This window comes from Diorhabda carinulata, chromosome 10, assembly GCF_026250575.1.
Source record: "Diorhabda carinulata isolate Delta chromosome 10, icDioCari1.1, whole genome shotgun sequence".
NCBI classification, from domain to species: domain Eukaryota; kingdom Metazoa; phylum Arthropoda; class Insecta; order Coleoptera; family Chrysomelidae; genus Diorhabda; species Diorhabda carinulata.
This window is the reverse complement of record NC_079469.1, coordinates 12,771,500-12,794,425: the sequence shown is the minus strand read 5'-3', so window position 1 is coordinate 12,794,425 and position 22,926 is coordinate 12,771,500. Positions and strand designations below refer to the sequence as shown.

Here is a 22,926-nt window from a genome sequence, read left to right as displayed (position 1 = left end):
TTCTGTTCTTCCGTCAAAAATCAAAATCTTCAAATAACCTCTCTCACTAATATTGTTAACGGATTCAAAAGAGATCTAAATACTGAAACTGAAAGACAGCAAGAACACCTGTTCTTAAGCGTCACATTGATTTCTTATATGTATTATAAGCGCTTTTTCAGAAGTCGCCACGGTACATCAGTTTTGCGAGATGAATTGCGATACTTTCTACAGCCCTTAAAACACAAGACAGAAAACTTTTGCCGTTATATCCACGATCCAGTAACAAACAAAGTAATACAAGAGACTGATATCTCTAAGCTAAAGATAGAACTATTAACAAAAAAATATAAAGAAATTGAGAAATAGCCCAACCGATAATACGTGTCTTCCATCCTTGATCTCATAAATTTCTGCCAATAAGGGTGAGAGTGATAAAACGATGTTTTATCATTGAAAACTGACATTTCCGATCTAACAAAGAATCTTTTATCTTTTTCCTATAAACATTTTTCTTTTTCAACATAATTTAAGTCCACATAACTTGTCGTGTTTCTCCTGAAACAGGTGGTGCTAAGCTTACTAAATATGCAACTGTGGGACAGATCTGGTGAATGAAGTGGGATGACCAAGTGCCATTCGTGAATTTTAGCTAGGGTGATCACCAAAGTATTAGAAGGTGCGTCGCTCTGTTGGAAAAACACTTTTTCTTTTTCAAATGTGGTCCCTTTCTGCAATTTTTTGTCGGATCGGGTTCGTCAGATGCAATTCATTGTCTTTCGAGTTTTTTTCGTTTCAGGTTTGATACATTTGATGAAATACAACAATTCATTTATATTGACTACGAATTACTTACATTATTTACATATATTCATTTATTTATGTGGTTGTGTATATAGCTTAGAAGGAGCAATATCAAACGAATGATTGTTAAAATCAAATCAATTTTCGTCCTCTTTTGTTGTGGATCGTTTTTTTTTTCATCGATAAAACTGTCAAATTCTTTATTATCTTCAAAATTATTGGCATTTTCAGGCTCTTCAACGATGTCATTATACTTTGCTGGAGAATCATCAATATCTTCAGAATCACTCAAAGCTACAAATAATTAGGCAGCCACACTTCTGATTATTGCATCCACTTTCACAATTTTTTAATTACGGAACTATGGAAAATAATAAGAAACATGAGAGAGGAAGAAAAACATAAGAATAATTTTAATCTAATAGGAAATTAGGAAAGTATTACAAATGTCAAAAAATGGAAATGCAGCAGGACCCGAAAATATTCCCATTGAGTTGGTGAAACATGGACCGGAAATATTACGCTAATTTATAACAAAGTTTTTCAATAATTGCCTGTTGAATTGGGACGAAACCCCAGAAGACTGGCGTATATTACATCAATATACAAGAACAAGATCTGGAAGGAAGGAATTAAAGAAATATGGAAGACAAAATATTTCGATAGAAGTCGACTGTAACTCTGTTATTTTAAATAGAACACCCTATATATTAATACATTCTTGAAATCTACAAAAAATTTTAGTATACTTCTGTCTGAAAACTTAGCGTACGTCTTGAGTTATTCATTTTTTGTAAAAAATTTCAATTATTAGTTAGAATAAAATGTTTTTTTAATAAACTTCAATTATATAATGGAATGTTTCGATTGAAGTCAAAACATTTTAATTTCCTAAATTACTCAGAATCTGCACAAAAACTTGAATCATTATAATTAAATGGAGCTGGAGAAAAACCATATGGGTGATTCCATTATAACTGTGATATTCAATGTCCTGTATTGTTTTTTTTGTACTAGTCATTAATTACTAATCAATTAATAAAAATTTTGTGTTAATTGAATAATTCTTAAGATATTTAAACATTATTTTTATACAATATAACTTGCCACTTAAAGAAAACTTATACTACATCACTTGAATGTCAGTACCGTGTCATGTCCATTCCTAGAATTTACCGATAAATTATTAATTTTTTTTGTCGTAACAAATGATTTAAACTAATTACCTTATAAATTCTAATGTTTATGATCAAACTGAGGAAAATTGATGCACTTGTTGTTTAATATCTTAAGTTACCATTGAATTTCGGTTTAATAACTTTTGTCTTTAAATTTTAACGAATTTTTGAATTTGAGTTTGTGTGGCTCGCGCGCCATCTATCTCAAGATTTATGAAACATCTAGTCAGCCATCTTGAAAGTACGTCATCTGAGTAATATTTACAAACATTGAGTTAGTGAAATATCGCAAGGAGTTTGTGTCATGTTAGAAATCAATTTTAAAAAAGGTATGTCATAAATTGTCTTGTCAATACCGTGGTATTGATAAACGTCATTAATTATTAATTTTTTCTGAATAAAATATTAAATTCTTGTACTAAATACCAGTCTAAATTTTACATTAAATGGATATTATCAAATACATAACCAAATAATTACAGTCGTTATTTACAATGAAAATGTCAGTACCATGTCTGTCAGTACCATGTGAAAGAATAACAAAAATAGTATATAGTTATACTAATTAGTTGTAAAATTATTTTTATCATTAATTATGATTTTTTTTTAATATAGATGGCACCAATACTTCGTACTAGAAAGCTAACTGATATCAGTGACTCTAAAAGTGGAAAAATTCAACAACTGCCATCAAGAACCAAAGTCAAACGTAAAAATAAAGTTAGCGTCGAAGTAAAACAACATCGTTTGGAACAAAAACGTGCTGCTGAAAAATTAAGGAGAGAAAAAATACGGAACGATCCAGAAACTTATAAAAATTACTGTCAGAGGGAAAGAGCAAGAAATGAAAAAAGAAAAAAAGAAGGAAAGCTCAAGTCAATTGATCAATTATCAGAACGAGAAAAGCGAGCTCGTCGCAAACAACAAAATTTATGGAAAAAAAACTCACGGGTACGTCAAAAAGAAAGTATTGAGTTGACAGCGGAATATAATGGGTAAACGTGAAGTGATTAAATTTGAAATAATCTCATCATAATCTTTTGATTCCACTAGTATATCATTAAGTGATCTAAATATCAAGTTGGTTCTATAGAAATAACGATAAAAGATCTTATGTTATCCATTGTAAACGACAAAGCATCATTTGAACTTTACGATCACCTCCACTCCTCCGTACATAAGGGGCACATAGGGCACACTTATTCAGTGGCGTGTGCATCTGTAGTTTACACATACCTAATATTTGTTTTTGTAGAAATTCATTTATTATTAACCTCCCACTCCATTCGAGAAATTCAATAAAACCTCGAAATCATTCCTCCAACTACATCTATCAAAGAAAATTTCAGTAAATTTGAGTTGATTTTATTCTTTACCCGTATATTCGCTGGTGAGTTATTCCTTGTGCATAGAAAAATTCCAGTTATCTTTGAGGATTTCCTTTTGTTCCAAGCAAAGTTTCTATGATAATTTTCATGTAAATTCGTAATTTGTATTTATTTGAAGAACAGAACGATTCCTGTTTGGTTAAATTTTAAAAAAATATAAATTCAGTTTTTTTATATGTTAGAGCATGAGCTGCTCCTTTTGTTCAAATCTGTTCTTTCTACTCGTTTCTTCTTCCGTAATTTCAATATGCGTTTTCTTTCCGTTTCCTTGTCATCACGGATTTTTATAGATATGTCTTATGTTCAATATATAAATGAATAGAATAGAATAAAAGTTGTTTTTTGTGAATGCGAATTTATCATTTTTCCAATGAATTTATTTGTTGCTGAAACTTTTTTATTGTTCTAAGCAATAAATATCAATTTCCGGATATGGTTTAAGTTTGTTTAATTTTCAATTTTAATTCAATTAATTTATTAATTTTTTACGTAGTTCGTTAAATAGCTGGTAGTGTCCAATTTTATATTGATTGTTCACCCCATCTGACTACCAGTTATTTATATACTTTAACCAATGCCGAATACAACTTCCTGAGGAAGTCTCCTACCGGGGAATTTAAGGTTATAAAATTGGCGCCCAGTTAAACGTAGGTTTTGTTCACTGATTACTTGGGTGATGTGTATAATCAATATTTGAAAGTTTTCGTTAAATAAATTCATTTTTCCAGTATCATAACTTTTCTTGTAGTAATTTGTCAATCATTCCTCACTTTCTGAGAAAGAGACTCCTGCCGGAGGAGTAAGGTTATAAGTTTTAACACTATTACCCCTTGATTATCCAGAACAAAATTGTCTGTGATTATTTTGCAAATTCAAATAGCTGGACAAAACTGGGACTACTTTAGTACTAAAAAAAAGCTGAAGAAGAATGTGTAAATGAAAGGCATTGATATGTTGAAGTTGAGAAACGAAAATAACTTGTGTTTTGATATGAATAGCAGTTTCAACACTTCATATCATTTAGTGTACCCAAGAAATCAATGATTATTTATGCAGTACACATTCTAAACGATAAAAACGACTCAGAAGGTTCGAAAATACCTACCAATAAATGAATTTTCAATTACAGTACGACTAAAGATTAAAAAGACATCAACACTTTTATAATTTTTCTTTGCTATCTAAAGCTTTCTTAAAAAAATTAGCTTTATCTGTTAGTTACGAATCGAGATATTTTAGATAATTTCTAGAATAACTTACGAAAATCAGAATTCAAATGACCAATATTGAGATAACAATAACTAATTTCACTCAGCTACTAGCAGCAGAAACAGGTACTAATAATGATCTTTATTTTCCAACAAATATATTATGGATACCAAAAAGATGCGAAAGAATATAAGAGTCACAAACGATTTCGTCTTTATCTTTTAATTTGTTTTCCATTTAAAAATGATAAAAGTTAAAAACACTCTTCGTCTATAAAAATGTACGACGATATCCCAGAAAGCAATTGAATTTATTGAGAAGTAGAGTCAGATTTGCAATTTTTCAAAAAACATTTCGTCTGCCGTCATCAATAATTTAAGGAACATTCTCATTTTCATATTTGTTTCGAACGTCACTGTATAGTAAACCCGTTTCATTATTCATGTAATCTATGTCTATATATAGCGTTATAACTAGCTAGCGCTTGGCTGCAGATACATAACCTACCTCATTAATTTAATTTACTAATTATCAATTAAAACACTAGGGCGAATCACTTTAATGGCTCTACAATTACTCCTCTCCACTTTGGTGTTATCTTCTTAGTCACTTGCAAAGTGTTCCTCTCGGAAAAATAAGAAATTAGGAGAATTGATAGTCAATGTTCGTAATAGGAAATTATAGAAGTTAAGAAGATATATAGATAACTACTGATAAAACTCTCAAAAATCCAAAGTTCGTATTTTTTTAATTGATAGTAATTTCGCTAACTTGATAACTTGGAAGTCTTGTTGTTAGATTTTGTCTATCATTTTTACTTTTTTTGTTCCTAAAAATCTCAAATTAGCCCCTCTCATAAATGCCTTCGTGATTTATTACACTTATATCAGCGTGATTGGAGGAGGCTTCATTTATAATATATAAATACGAAGGCTACTGCTAAAGTTTTGAGATATGACAATACTGATGTGAATATGTCAAATCTCACACTGCTATCATAACTTGAGATTAGGGTATACTTGAATAATAACTCATTCATATTGCTGTCAAAAAAATTTGTTCGCGTTGGATACCGCATAACAATTTGACAATAGCACGAAAAAAGCTGTTGTTAGACAACAAGTGCACTGTTACTTCCAAATTTTACATTTCTAAAATACTACAAAGACAAGGATTATTTTTTATTGAATACCAACAAATACATAAGTATTTACATATATTATTCAAGATGAATATTGAAAATAATTGTACAGTTTGTATTATTATTTATATTTACTCCAGAAGTTGAAGCAACTATATCAAGTGTTTCTTAATAATGGTTATTGCCTACATTCAAACCAGATACTTCATTGCGTTGGAAATTTGCTTCTCATTTTCGATAGAGTCTTCTGTATATCTTTCCGCTACTGTCTTGGACTTCCATCCACCGTGACGATCAAGAATTGACATATCGGTATCAGTATTGACAAGCAGCGTGACAGAACTTCTAACAGTGACCCTTATATGTTTCAGGATTTCGTAATCTGAGATACTAGGCATTTTCCAAATGGTATGCACTCAAGAATATACGACGATTATCAACAATATGTTTTGGTCGAAGAGCTGCATATTTACTAAAAATTTTTATGAAATCAATATTAGTAACAATGAAAACACGCTTCTTATCCGTCTTGGTTCAGGAACGGTTACTATTAATATCTTCAATGACCATTTTTATTGACTTATCTCGTCGCAAGGCACCAGATATTCCTATGATCCAAACTCTCTATAAAAATCAGTACAATGAATAAAAAAATTGTAAATGACATCTCTTAACACTTACCTGCAACAATAAGTATTTGTCATCGTCAGTTTGTTTCAGGAATGTATCAATTTGGTCACGCGTAAAATCTCTAGATTTTTGGCACGACAACCTACTACTTTTCTTTCCAGAAATGGTACTAATTTTGAAAACTGACTTATTTCAATATTGTCTCGATTATTCAGTATGGAATAAATGCTCCAAAAACTCCAAAACTTTTTACAACAATTGATTCCTGCATCAAATAAGCCAATAAAATGTTTTCAGACATCGTCTTAACATTCTGTTTGTCACATCAATCTTTAAACTCGCACTGACATTGGACTGTACTTTGGGTGCGTTAAAAAGGTATTCCGCGGCCTAAGCGTACAAATAACTATTTCGAAGTGTCTAAACATCGAATTGATGGGTCATCCGTCGTACAGTGGTACCTAATGATTTCTTCTTATTTCCGCAAACCAAAAATAAAATACGAGGTCAACGTTTGTCTACACCTGAAGAAACGAAATAAAACGAAACGCGCGTCAGACTGAGTAATCGTGAGTGTTGTGGTAGTGTTTGTGTAAACATTTTGGTTGGTAATTTTTGTATAATTAGTACTATTTACCTGCAATGGGAATCCCTAATTCGTAAATTGAGGTATTAAACTTATGTTGACAGATTTGAGTCAAATTTAAATTGTTTCAAAAGGTACCCCAATTCATAAAATAGATAAATAATGCGACAAAGGCGTTCAATGTCGCTGTTAGCTCGTTGTTAATATTCTGTGCCTTCAAACTGTATGTACGAGGTTTGAAGTTTCCTAGACCGAATTGAAACCCAGGATAATTTGAAGGCACAAAGGATTAACGTTGTCAGCGACATGAATGTGTCTGTCGTTTATCTGTTTCTTAAATTACCATGGTTTTTAAAACAATTTATAAATCGAAGTAGCTTTTAAAACAATATAAATTTGAGTCAAATCTGTCAACATTCTTGTATATTTGTATTTTCAAGTGTTTTAACATTTTATTTCAAATTAGTTAGAAAACAATCTGGTTCATGCCGCGGATTTTATTAATCATAAAATCGTTATTTGTGGCAAAAAAATAGCCATTGCAAGGGAAACTATTTGAATCAAATTGTCTGAAGAACTGCGAAAAAACAATCCTCCATTTTTATTAACAAATCAACTCTTTGTGGTCAAAATAATGACAAGTCACTATAGCATTTTGTCAAACAAGAAGCCGCTCTCATACACAATTGGCGCTGATGACGTAGTACCTATTTGGAGGGTATATCGGTGGGTATAAAATATATCCAGACTCTCAAACTTTGTAAGTTTGTTAATACTTATCCTATCGACTTCAAATATACACCATTATTCTTGTAAAATTGAGTTGTACGCATTTCCGTTAAAAAAGATTATAGTTTTGTTAACTTTTACTGTAAAAGTAGTTTTCATATGCACTAATCCATACTTAATTAAAGAAGACAATATTCGAAAGTCGAGACTCTGTAAATGATATCCTATAGTAACTAATAATAACATGAAAATTTGTGAAAAGGTATAAAAAGGTGCTTGAAAAAAGAATTGAAAGCAATTTGTGTTTAATGAAATGGATATAATAAATTAACTTACCACTGAGCTTGAATGGTAAGCTACCAGTAAGATGATCTGATGCGAAAGGTCGAGGACCAAAAGGGAAATGATGGAATCCTTGTTGCCTGGTTTTTGACCTTGGTTCCCTTGGTCCATCAACGGTCACTTTGATGGCTTTATTGTAAGTAGCAACTTGTGGAGGTGTTGTGGAGACGATAATAGTCAAAGTGAAACTTTTTCCTGAAAATAATGAATCAATTTTATAACTTATAATTTAATTAAATTGGATTATGACATAGAACATGGGATAAAATAGTCGATATCAATTACTTCCTCATTTTAAAGTGATAATTCTCCAATTTTAATAAAAAAATTAAAAAACTGTTTTTATTGTACCTATATAGCTCAGTTCACTTGCTTATCACGGGTTTTGACTAAATATAAGGGCATTGGTTTGAACGATGAATGCAGAAAGGGGATTAGTTGCGAGATTATAATTGAAACAAGAGCCGTAGAAAAAATTTTGAGAAGAAAAAAGTAGAGGAATGTCCAAATCCCATCACAAAAAGTGACAGTACCAAAAGAATACTGAAAAACAAATACTAGAAAAAGAAACAGCGGGCAAATGATATAGTTGAATGTCAGAGGTGCTTACGAAGAATATATCTCTTTGATGAGCAGATAATGATAGATGAATCCACTCAAAAGTGTAGGTTGATACAACAAGGAGGTGACCCAACTCATACTATCTACACGAACGAAGCGTAAAATCATTCTTTCATACTCGTTAAGAAGCTGATAGCTGAAAAGAGTACCGAAAGCCAGTCTCCAGAGGGCAGAGATTAGTCATAGTTCATTTAGGATAGGAAAAGGAAGCAATAGCAAACGGTTGGCTTATTTTTCATCAATAACTAAATTGATTTTCATATCGATTTAAGGTACAAAAAATTGCTGGATATTAATCTCACACCAAACCCACAACGGCTTGTTATCTACTCAACCACAACTCTCCTACATTGAATTTTGATAAATTTTTATATTTATATATATTTTTATATAGATTCAGTTAACTTCCAAAAGACTTACTTAAACTCTCTAGCATCTTTTCAAATGTGTCAAAAGGAATCACAATATAAAAATATATGAAACAATGCCCTCTAGCGTTCACGTTCCAAATTGAATTGCTCGGAATTTATATATTTTGTATTGCTGGAAAAATACTCTTTCAAGCACCATCAAGTTTATAAAAATCAGTTGAGTAGAATCAGACTTACAGGGATGTTTCCATAACAAGTTTCCCACCCTGCCCCACTTCTTATTTGAAGAGATAGACTAAAACTTGTTGAATGAAAAATGAGAAAATTTGTTGAGGAACTCTTAACCCCTTAATAGATTAAATTTTAACAAATTCTGTTTTTTAAATTCTATATTTTCAAATATAGAGGTGAGCTAAAAGTCTTAAAATAATTTTCACGTGTTTCTTGGGACCACTCTTATCATATTTTTTTCCCTGAAGTTGTTATGTAATCCGTTCCTAGGATATGGTCGACGGCCGTTTTTAGTAGCTAGACACTCACCCGGTATAAATCCACTCAGAAAATAAATTTTATATATTTGAAATTAATAAAAGCGTTTTAATATAAGATATTGAGAAAAATTAATATATCCATCTATTTTCGGGATTCCATATTGAAAATATTACACTTTCTGAACTTAAATTAGACAAGTTCCACTTATATTTTTCATTACTGTAACGAAATTATTATAGTACTCGGTTCGATACAGCATTGATATCAAAAATTAATGCTATGTATGAAAACATTCAATATACCCTGCCTTGATAACAAAAAATTGAAAAATTGCATGTTTATTACATCAGTCTCAGTGTCCTCTTCAACTCATAGCTTAGAGTTCCTGAATCCGTAATAAAATTTTAAAATAAACACAGAAAGAAGTTCGCATGTATATTTAAAAGCAAAATATGAATGTAAGAACAGCGAAACCTGAGAAGCCATTAATATTTCCATTTGTAATTTTCGCCTTTTTACGGGTTTTTCCATCGACTAGGGAAACATATACATTCGGGACGCCACAACATTATTTCAGGTGCAACATTAAAATATTATTTGACGCTTTTCTGTTCCCCGCTACAAAACTTGAGTATCATCTTCGTTTTAGGTGATTTTCAACATTGGCTAAGATACATTTCATCGAAAGATTAACGCATTTTTTTATAACAAACAATCTTCGTTGGAAAAAAAATAGAATGTTTGTTATGACTGTATGAAAGCTTTCAACTATTTTGAACTTCAGAAAATGAATAATAGGAAAAAAATAATGGTTAGACCACATATAAATCCAAATTGTAGCAGGCTAAACGACGATCTGTCTTTTCCGAATCATTTTGCGCATAAAAAGTCATTGACAACTTCATTCACATAAATATCGTTAACCAAATAATCAAGAATTATATTTTCATAGAAAAATATATTTACTGTAGCTTTTCACTAATTATTTTTTCTATTTTGATAACCGCAACGGTTTCCGTTGAAATGGAATAGCTTCTTCTGGTTACTCCTTTCTCTCAAAAAACTGCCTGGATATGAAGGTTAAACAAATATTCAAATAAAACAAAAGAATTTTAGCACTGTATCCTATTGTTTCAATATTATCTGAATTAAGCTAGAATTCTTTGAAATAAAAGTTATTTTTTATTATTATTTCTTCAATTAATAAATTATGTCATATTATTAGTGGTTGGATGAGTTAACACCATCCTCAATCTGTCAGTCTGTTATCTTCCTTTGTACTTTAACTGTTCGAAGCGTTGGTGATTTCTGTCTACTTTTACTCTGTTCCCTTCGTGAATCCCTTTACGCTGACAATTGTTTACCATTATTTTGTCTTTGTATTTTTTATTAGTTTTCTTTCTTTCTTCGTCATCATAATCTGTCCCTCCTCCCCTGCTTTATTAATTTCATGGTACTATACATTAAAATAAGTTTATTTGTAAAATAAATTTGAGAAACTAGAAAGATTTAAAAATCCCTTTCGGCCTACATATTAAAATGAGGTGGCAGAAGATAACGTGGTGTTCGTTTCTACTAAATTCACAAACAAATGGACCGGTTTCAACAGCTTTACAAAAATAATTAATTATTTCGTCAAACTCATTGTACATATGTTTAGGTGTATATAGAAATACAGCACCTTGTATTCTCAGTTACCCACCCTATTCATTGCTAGCCAAGTGTATTTTATTGAATATTTTTCATAAAATAATTCATTATAATTTTTGAGCACATCTCGTATTTCACTACAGCGAATATCTAATTTGAATGTTGATACTGATTTCATCCTCTAAAAAACGTAATCCTTTAGTCCACCTCCAACGTGTAAATTCCAATCGAAACTCCTAACGAAATCCTTGATATATAGCCACATTGGCAATACATCCTGGTATTACAATATCCGGTTAAAACCCCATAAAACGATACAGCGACGGCTATACTGGATACCTGCTTTTCCTCGCACTATTCGTATCCTATTACAAGGTTTTAGTTGATTGATGTCCATTTAAAAGTATTTTGCAGGACACAACAACGAATTTTGAAATTCAGTTTTTCCGATTTTTATTTATTACAAAGAATAGCCGGAGAGCTGGGCTGAACGTTGAGGGACGTTATAAGCTTTTCCTTGGACAGTATTAGACAGAAAGCATCAATGATAATAGAAAAGTCCTATATTTGAGTATATCAATATGTTTCATAGATATAAAATTATATTTCATAACCACACACATTTTTTAATTCAACCTTAAGTGATCTTTCATTTTATAACCTGCTTTAACCTTGTTGATACTTTTTATAATTCTGTTATTTAATAATTTCTTCATAATATGGCGTTACTAATATTAAAGTGATATTTTTCTATCATTTCATATATGAATTTTGTCGCTTAACATTTATGATAAAAATTTGTTGAGGGTCACGTGATTAAGTCATCGCCTTACAGTTGAGTGGTTACGACTTCAGGTCTGAGTAGGAAATGAGTAATTTTGCATCTGTGTGATACTATTTTTGATTAAATTAACATAATGTTACAAATTTCATAACGATTTTCTGTAAAATGAATCATTTATATTAGCCTTCAGTTAAATTAGGTTTGAAATGTAAAAAATCCTCAGTATTTTACCTCTTAAGAATTAGAGAAAGATCATATAGAAAGTGTAACTCTCTTATAATAAGTAAAACATTTCATCTTTCCTCTTTTTGTGTATTTAAATTAAGTTCTTCCTTCCAATTTTCAAATTAAAATAAAATCGAACGCAATAAATCTGCTTCATTCAAATCAAAAGGGCAATTATTGTGGTTAGTAACTATGAAAAACTACTTGAGTTGATTATTAAACATTGAAATTTGGAAAATTTTATCAGATTAAATTAGATTCTCTTGTTTGTTAACTTTTAAACGATTTCTTCGATTAATCCAGATGTTTACATGATGACGAAGAACGGCGATAAGATAATTTTCAACAATTTTTGACCATTTATGCTTGTGAGATGCGCTGCATCTAGAAATAAAATTTGTTAACTTTCTAGTTAAATTATGGACTGACAGTGGTCAACTCTTATTGCATATTAATTACATATTAATAATAATTAATTACATATATTTTGTATTTAGAAACAAATTATCAAATCCGTTCAGATCTTCGATTCCCCAACCTAAAAATATTTGACCAAAAAAAAAAGCCGTGAGCAGCAGAACTCCATCACGAAAGTCGAATTTTTCGTCGAATGAAGAATTTAACTAATACACAAACAAATCTTTCCATAAAATGAATTTCTTGGAAATGATATCAATTCTCAATCTTATTTCTTTGTATGGAAAATTTGCTATTCCTCAATAACTTTTCATTTCACAAGTCAACTCTTTCTCTCGAATGAAAATTCATAATTTCAATAGACGCGGTGGTCTCAAACCCTCTTCAATTCCAATTGACAACAAAGAAAAAATTGTCATAATGACAAGAAATTTCGAAAATGGGAAGTAAAAAAAATCACCCTTGCAACGATCATACTCGTATTAATCATTAAATAGGAGGCGGTCCAGTTCAACAATTACAACGATCAAAATGATTTCGGGCGTTTTGTGCTACATCACCTCTGCTTGCATGCTAAGTTCGAACCCTCTAGTTAAACTTTTTCTGGCCAAAAAATAAGAAAATATAACAAAAATGACCATAAAATGGAGAGGGGTGAAGATGGAAAGTTTCGACCTTAGACAGGAAATCATCTCGCAACTAATTGAACCTACATGTGAAATTTCATTTATCAGTCGCTTTTCGTTTGACCTGCAGAGGTGAGCAAAGGTCAAAAACCACTTTTTTGCACTACGACCCCTCGAAATATTGATTTGTTTTCAACCAAACTCTAATAACATCAATCCGCCGCCAAAAAAGCCATGTATGCTAATTTTGAACCAAATCGGACCCATAGCAATTGCTCGAGAGACGAAAATAAGAATTGTAGCTTAAACAGATATATATATATATATATAAACTACAGACATTCGAAAAACCATCATAATCGTGTTCAGGAGGTCTCAAAATTATCACTTCAGTTGCTTAGTTGCATTGAATAGTTCGTCTCTTTCTGTTGTAATAAGCTTTGGTCCCCAGTAGGTGTGTTTTGTAATGCATCTCACGCATCTTTCAATTTCAATAGAGAAACTTCAACGTGTTTGAATAAAAAAATATTAAGAAGCTATCCCAAAAACTATATAAATTATTTTTTGTATTTTCTCAATTATCCTATAGCCGATTCCACAAATGGTTTCATGTCCTACGAATGTTTTATCTGCCCCCACTTTGACAAATGTGTCAGCTATATCAATCACCTCCACTTCAGCATAATTTGGAACCCATTGAGTCTCTTATCTCTCAGAAATATTTAAAAATTTCAAAAATATGTGCCTTGCTCATATTGAATCTCCTCATCTGAATCTCTATTGAATCCAATGTATATTATTTCACTCTATCTACGAACAAGCTGCGACTTGGGTTCTTAGGCCGGCCCTGGCCATCTACAATGGGATTTTAAAATTCGGCGAATTCGCGTTGCACCTTTGATTGTTTTTTATAAAATGTGAACGCGAACTTTTTATTATAGAAGGCTGTTAATTACAGTATTTCTTTTAAATAATTTCTACGAAAGTCTATTTATTTATTTATTGTTTTTTTTTGTTCTAGAACTTTGCAGAATGCTATTTGTGGTGTATAAATAAGTTTATGTAGCGCTGTTAGTTAGTTTAAAATAAATAGTCGTAGTGAAAGTTAAATGTTTTGTATGGTCTGTAAATAAAAATAATTTAAGAACGTGAGGGACCTTTTTAATAATTCACCCCACGAATAGAAAGAGTGGATATGAATACGAAAAACGTTACATTATTATTTGGTAAAGATAACAATTTTTATTATTAAAACAAAATAAAACTGACACAATTTTATTGTATAAGGAAAATAAATATGTAATACATAATAACTAGGTCGAATGATTCCAATGAAATTGAATATATATATATAAGGTAAAGAAAAATAATAAGCCTCCATAAAATATTTATATGAGTGCATTTGTTTAAATTTTGTTACTTTACCATTTCTCAAGTATGTGATCGATGTGAATGTACTTTTTCTATGTAGTAGATTGATCACTGATCCTAATCCAATAATTATGAGTTTATTCATGTATTAGAAAAACACATAACAAGATACGGGCCAAAAATTATCCTTTTGTGGTAGTAGAGTGATAGTAGTACCTGAACGCACCAATTAATATAAACTGAAGAGATGTTATTTTAGAATACAATTGATGAATTTCCATAATATAGTGAATATTTCAAAAGTTATTTGAAATATACTAATAAAAATTTTGAAATTATTAGCTATTTTGCCGTCAAACAAATATTTTTCATGAGCCTGTTTGTATATGGAAAAAATTCTACAATATATTAATATTCCCTCGCACGATACGCCAAAGAAAAAGTTTTACAAATTTTTGTTTGTTCTGTTATTATTTATGACTTGATCGCAACTGCTATTTTTGATATTTATCGAACATTTTTGTTTGGACAATTGCATATATAGAGATAAATAACGAGATGTATTGGTTTTTTGTTTTCGATATTTCGAAATTAATAAATACCGTAGGCTATCCTATTAGGGTCGTAACTGTAAAAATAATTTGTAGCGTATTTTAGAATATGTTTATGCATGAGTGATACCATGGTAGTTGGAATGTACGTTATACAGATAAGAATAGACTCATAGTTCAGAAAATAAAACGATACTGTGTATAAAACTAGCCCACACGATTGTTTTAATACATTTGAAATGATTTTCCGGAGTCCCGTGACGCCAAGTTATTTTTACTGATTCACAAATTAGGCAAAAAGCTTACCATGCCAGTACCCAAAGTTATGATCTAAATGAAAAGTATGACGGGATAATTTTTTGGGTATGGATGTAAGTTATGAACAACTTGATTAAACTTCATCAACTTACTCACCATTTATGAGAACTGGAGAGCTGATAGCGACGAGCAGGGAGCAATAGAAATTAGGTACCAAGTTATAAGGGATGTAGCCATTATGAGTGATTACTCTTTTGAAGAGGAAAGTTATGAGACGCCATAAAAGGAAAAAATAGAAAGTGTTACAAATAAATATTTGATTAACACTCAAAACACGTAGCTGTTCTGTGTGTATGTACTTTAATGTAACAAAAAAACGTGTTCCAGCTTTTTTCTGGCCTTTTTTTTATTTAGACAAGTTGGTTCAATTATAGTTTATTGTTTAGCTTCAAGTTACAGGATTAATTGTTTTTTATCTATCGGTCTAGATAATAATTGGAAACATTTTGAAACGGTTTTATTTTTTTATTGTCAATAATAGTCACAGTAAAGGTATAAAGAGTATATAATGAGAAATAAACAATCATCGGAATCGTATACAAAAATTAAAAAGTTTTTTTTCCATAATCACTTATCCAACATAGTCTCTCTTCTTCCATATATAAATTTAATCCAGCCAGACTCCAACCTTTTCAATCCTTGCAAATAATAGTAAGTCCTCGTGTAATGAAAATCAATCTCCTGTAAGCGATACTTTGAGGTTGGGAAGTACAAAATATACACTGGGGGCCAGTTCTGGTAAGTGAGCAACTGATTAGAAGTACATCTGGTAATTTCATCGCCAAAGTGTGATAAAATGCTTTGTTCCCATGAAAAACCAATATCTTTTACTCCAAATGTTTTTTTCTAATATCTACCTTACCTTATCCATCTATAATACGCGATACTCACCTGCTGTTTTACTTTATTGGAGATAGTCAATAAACACAATCCCATTACTATCTCAACACAACGGCCGCCGTTACTTTTCCGGTAGATGAAACCGTCTTTGCGTTTTTCGATGCTTGTTTGCCTTTTAGAGTCCAGTGTTTTGACCCTTTTTATTGTTCCAGGAGTGTCCTGATGGTTATATCTACAGTTAAGAAGCCACGCAAAAAAACTGATTCATTTCGCTGAGACTGAGACTGAGAAATATGGATTCAAATGTGCTTTTGGTCCAAAGTGAGCAAACTCTTACGCATGCATGATTCTTTAAATAGTATATAGACTTTCTGACATGCCAATAGCCTCTTCTATCTCTCAAACAATTTAAGGAACTTCTTCGATAATATATCTGGTTGTCGCAGTTTTTGGCTATTCCTAATGGTAGTTGTGAGTCAAGCGACAGGGGCACGTTTGAATTTAGATGCCTACAATTTTATTGTTATATATGGTGGTGTAGAGTCTCTGCCCATAGTGTCTAGCTCCTCATTTGTTTAGGCGCATTCCTTTACAAAAACATATCTTTAATGACAGTTCAACACCTACATTTTTTTAATTTCCTAGGAAAATATTCATAAGGACTCACTTATACTTGTAAAATAGAAACTAAGCGCTTAAAGTGGCTAAAAATTTTATGAGAATTTCTCAAGGCATACGCAAATATATTTCCCAGATTATAAGAGCTAACTTTTTCAGGTTAAGGCCAAAAACTTTTAAATTATCTTCGTTTTCACATTTATAATATTCCAAATATAAGTGGAGTGAATTGTTTGCAAAAATCTCCATCTTAATTCTTTTTTCAAGCTCTGCAAATTACTGATTCACCATACATATAACTTAATAATCTGAAAATAATCGTTAACTACGCCAGTATTGTAAGCTGTTGCTCTACTTATTTAAATCTCTCTGAGGTAATGCGGGTGTTAATGACGGACCTGTGACTGGATAAGATAGCTTTCAGCAAGTTGGTTAAAGCTGTTTTAAAGTTTTGTAATATGCATATATTATCCATTATTCAATTTGGAGAACAAAAATAATCAGAAGGTCACAGGACAAAAACACATTTATTGCAATTCATTACTCAAAATCGGCTGTGGCTAAGCCTCTACTGTTCTCGATCATCCTTGTCGTCAACCTATGATCTGAATAGAGTAATTTCCGGGATCTGTCGATATTTTGCACTATATTTAAGTTTGACGCATAATCTACTTGCTTGAAATTGATGTCACTCATTTTTAAAACGTGTTTTTCATCATTTTTAAGTCTTTAATATGGTTCGATGTTTCCAATTCTTACGTAGTTCGACCACTAGCTCATCTTTCCTACTCTTATTCGAAAAATAAAAAAAGTCTTTGACAAGTGGGCATAGTTTTGAATTTAATCTGATTGCTCAAAGTAGGGGGCCAAAACGTCACTTGCAACCGTGTAGGTCATACTAATAAAAGCATGTTAACAACAAGTATTTCAACTATCGATTTTATTTCAGACTCACACTGCATATTTTTCAGAACCTTATTACTGCATTATAATATTAAAACTATAAAATTTGACCAATAAATTGATAATGTAAATTTTTCAAAGAGATTCACTTTGCTACGTGCGTTTTATGTAGAAATTATAAACTGCATAGTTAATTGAAGTCCAATAGTGAATTGTACATTGAGAGATATACTGTAGATAACTTCTAATTATATGATTAAAATGTAAATCGAACCTCTTTGTCCAAGCTATTTGAATTTACATCCTAATTCAAAATTTTTTACCATTCACTTCATACTATTCAATATAGAAATTATATGGTCCATAAATATTAGTTTAATAATAATGGAGAACTTGGTATCAATATTAATAAATGTGCTGTAGCGTGTGTCGTTGCAAATAATATTAAAACATCAATATGAATATTCAAACCTTCGACATAAAAGACAAGGGAAGATAAGACACCCCAAGCTGATCTGAATGTTAATGGTCTAGAAAAAAATGTGAGTAATGTTAAGAGAGAATCCGAGTGTCGACTGGCGCCGGCGATACCAAAAAAAGGCAAATAGATGGAATATGATACGATTTTCTTGTTTCCTAAATCAAAAAATTTTTTTTTAATAAACTATGTGTAACCTTAATATGCTTTTAACTCAACTATACTAATTAAAAAAATCCAATTCGAATATATTTTAGTATTACTTCGATTACTAGTCCCACGAGAAGTTATATGGGTTATTCCACATCAAAAAATGTTTTAAGAAACATAGTGAATATCTTTGCAGTCCATATTTTGGAAATATTTGGAGTATTTGTGACGAAGCAAACATATAACTTTCGAAATAGGGTTTTCCTACGTTATACAAAATGCCTTAAGAGAAATCAACACTCTGTAGCTTATTATACTCAGCGGCGGCAGGAGGTCCACTACTGTTAGTGAATTGTGGAAAGTGAAAGTGTATCAATACACAAATAATGGTTATATTCCAAATTGAGTATATATATATATACATCCAATTTTCACCCAATGTACTTCTAAGAAAAGTTTGTGTTTGTTTTAAATGTGTAACCTCACATTTTGTTCATCCTGATGCCTCTTCACTTCCCAATAATAAATATGGGAAGCAGTGAAGACTATTGCTTACATTATATCCGCTGAACCAGTTTCATAAGCTTCTGTTTTGCGTTTAGGTATATTCGCATTCAATACAACTGGTTTCGGTTGCTCAATACGTTTAATTGCTATTATTTTCTCCAAAATAAGAAATAAAAAAATTAATGTCCTCACAGATTGCACGCTAATGTCAGTCAGTCTACCCAATGTTTCATTTCGACGCCGATTATTATATTCGTGAGTTAAACGTGCACCGCTTTCTTGTGCACGCGGATCAGTATAGGAGAGGGAGGATTGACCACCTCTGGTGCAATGTGCAAATAAAATAACTGGTTTTAGTACAGAAGAACTACAAAAATAATGACAGGACAGAATTTAAATACTTTTTTATTCAAAAGGAGATAACAAACCTGTAGATGCTTGTGTAACTGCCGTTTTTTATGAAGAAGAGATATTTCAGATTCGCCAACTAATGCAATCAATAACTTTATATTCCATAACTTTATATAGGAAAAACGGAAACTTGTCGCTATCATTTTCTCATATGGTTTCAGATTATTCTGAGCTATGGATCTTAAAACACTCCATATATCAAACGTTGTCCGGAGATTGGTATATCCTATATGTTTACTTTGCTGATCCTATAAATTTTCTGATAATATTGTTACAGGATGATATACTTTTCTAAAATAATTCTACTGAAAATATGTTTGTAAGTTTTACGAAACTATTTTATGCAAAACCAATAAGAAGAGTGGACAAAAAGTACATTTCGCTTTTCAAAAACTGATTATCAGAGAAGGGAATGGAATGCCACATTCAACAAACCCGACAGGCATTCTAGGTTTTTCATTAAATGCCAAGTTTAGAAAGTTGTACATTGAAAGAAATGAAAAGTGAAAAACGAATTTTCTGGAACATACAATGCGAAATACTGAGCTACTTGCATTTGTTGATAGAATGGAATATGGAAAACCAGAGAGAAATCTGAAGGAAGAATATGTCCTGGCTGCGGAATCGCGAGCAGTGGACAAGACTACGTAGTCTACAGTCATTGATTAATACAAGAAATAGAGATACAATCGAAAATGTTATCAAAAACTTCTATTGATAAGAAGAAACAAATAACACAAAAATTACAAAATATAATAATACTGTGAAGCAAATTACTATAAGTAGTTTTCACAAAAGTTTCAATTTTTGAATATGCTAATTGGAAAGTTACATTTACTAATATATACTGTGAGTTCAAAGACGCATATAAAACATGTCCTTATCACGTATAAACTTTATATAGTCCTGTTGAACTTACAGCTTAGTCAGTTCATATTCATAGAAGACACCTCGTGGATATTATTATTGAACATTCCATGTCATTATATAAGAATAAAACGATAGCGCACAAATATTAAGAAGAAAAATAATTGAAAAACCCAGACTCTATTTGAACTGTATTGAAATGTGAAAAAAGGAGCGGATATTTTGGTATAATTCTATAAGTATAATTCTATTAATAGATTAATAGACTTGGGTACATTTCTACGGTCCAGAAACAAAGCAACAATCGATGGAATGGCGACACTCTAGTTCTCCAAGACCTATGAAGTTTAGTGTCGAGAAATCTGCTGGAAAAGTTCTTGTTTCTGTTTTTTTGGGATTGCCATGGGAGTAATCATGATTGATTTTTTGGATAAGTGTAGAACAATAACTGGAAATTACTATTCGACATTACTGACCACTCTACGGGAAAAAATTGAAAAGAAAAGATTTGGAAAGCTATCCAAAGGTGTTTTGTTTGTACAGAACAACGTCCCTGTACACAGCCTCCTTATCAGCAGATTTGGCTCCTTCCGACTACCATCTCTTTCTTTAACTAAAAAAAAAGTTTAAAAGATCGGAAAAATTTTATTTAAGAGGTCTGGAGGCGTTGCAGGTTCGATATAATAAACGTATCCAATTAAGAGGAGAATATGTTGAGTAATAAAATATTTCGACATTGAAATTTTGTTTCGTTCTATAGTAGACTAGGAATTTTTCAATTTATCCTCGTATGATGTTCGTGAACAAACGAACACGGAAGTAAATTTTATCAAAAAAATTTAAAATAGATAAAAATGGTTAAGTAGCCAAACTGTGTAACATCTGATAATATGATTCCAAACATACGGAAGTGGGTAGTTGAGGTTACCATAATGTTATACATTCAAGTGATATTTGTAATATAATGTGAAACTTTGAAGAAAAGTGATCGACTATATTTTTTGTGGTATATTGCGACATTTTAGGCCCAACTACAGTTACTACTTCTAAAGTGCTGCAATAAAATGTTTTTATATTCATAAAACTATTAAAGGATAACAACATTTCTCCAAAAGATAATCGATTATTTTATTGATGCGTATTTTTTTTAATTGAACGGGAATTCTTATGCGTTAAGTACACAAGCAAATCATTTTTGATTTTCTCAAAGATATATTTTGAATACAATGATAAAAATTCAACTCACCTCTGCCACTCCTTCCAACAAACCGAAGATCGTTAAATTTGGCTACTTGATTTTTCATCACAGCAGTACAGTTCCTTAACTCCGCACAATAGTTTTCATCATTACCAGCCTTCACTGTCACTATTGTCCCATCCCCAACATCCCCTAATGCTACTACTTTGAAAGCAAGAGGTAATGTCTTATTTGACCTCCAGTGTGGAGGCAAAACACTGCACACGACATGCGGGGAACCAGTTCTCACCAATTCACCTGGGTGTTCCGCAAGAAGGCCATCTATGGTTCTTTCAGCCAGCATTTCAGCCGTTAGGTTACCGTAGTTTCGGTCATAATGACCAGTTGTTGATGAAACTTCACTCCCCAAGTGCATTTTTAAGAATCTAGAGTCAGTTCTACATCAACAGACATGTTGCGAAACAAGAACAACGAGTTAGTTTGACGATGAATTATTATTTTCCGAATATCTTCTTTGGGAATCAAATAATGTATGATAGAAGCATTTTATAAAATGGTTATTATCATTTTGCAACTGCGACTTAAATTTTTTAGATTTGTGCGTTACTTGTTATATTTCCTGAATTCCGTCTTTAAATTTAGAAAATCTATTTCTTACCATATTTCTCATAATTTAATAATTAAATGCTATTGAAAATAGCTGAGAAGGATTCATGTTATCACACACTAATGTCACTAAACTCAAAAGTGTTCAATATATCACCGTAAACACAAGCATAATATGTCAACGTCTTCTATAACCATACGTTTCTTTGATTTATTTTCTATTCTGAGATTTTTCGATGATACACAAAATGTAAACTCAGCGTGTGACTTTTTGAGTGCGGTGCTTTTGATAAATTGATACGCGTTGATTTAAAAAAGCATGCAGCTTGGTTTTTCCAAGTTGAATGCGCGTCGAAAGTGCAAAATATGATGAAAAATCACAGTCAGTCGGTCCGGTGGCATGCCGCAGATGTGCGCCTGTGAATACTTTCCACATTTTCCATATTTTCCATCCTGTGCTTTCTTTCTGCAACTTGTTTTTCTAATTACGTGTTGTTCTCTCTCTCTCTTTCATTAGCGATTCGATTTTAATTGGATGTCCTTTCTCGCTCGCTTCGGGGACGTGTGACAACGTTTATTTTTAGATTAAAACTTTAACGAACGTTTCTTGAAAAAAGTCGGCAATGTCGGTTTTGTTTGATTTGTGAAAATGGGGAACGATTGCGCAGTTGAGAGTTAAAGATATTGTTTTGATGACGGTCGGATGCAGATTCTGGAAAAAAAATTAAAACTATCAGGCGATCGATATTCAATTGTTAAACATCTTAAAATAATACACTGTATTTTTATTATAAGGATATAGGATGTATCAAACAAATTATGTAAATATCTTCAAGGTACCTGTTTTGAAGTTATTTCTAACTATACAGAGTGTTGCAAAACTCCGTTAAATAATCAAACAAAACTATATTATACCGAATTCGGAATGCTTACTTT

General features: G+C 31.4%; 1 protein-coding gene across 1 annotated transcript in view; it reads right to left on the bottom strand.

Moving 5' to 3' along the window:
- LOC130898737 (runt-related transcription factor 3-like) overlaps positions 1-22,926 on the bottom strand; it is a 61,808-nt gene that overhangs the window by 26,712 nt on the left and 12,170 nt on the right. The window contains exons 2-3 of the mRNA XM_057808221.1: positions 21,433-22,702; positions 7,981-8,181 (exon numbers count right to left, since the gene is read on the bottom strand). Of these exons, the coding sequence (XP_057664204.1) occupies positions 7,981-8,181; positions 21,433-21,799 (568 nt within the window). The 5' untranslated portion in view covers positions 21,800-22,702. The remainder of the gene's footprint in view (positions 1-7,980; positions 8,182-21,432; positions 22,703-22,926) is intronic.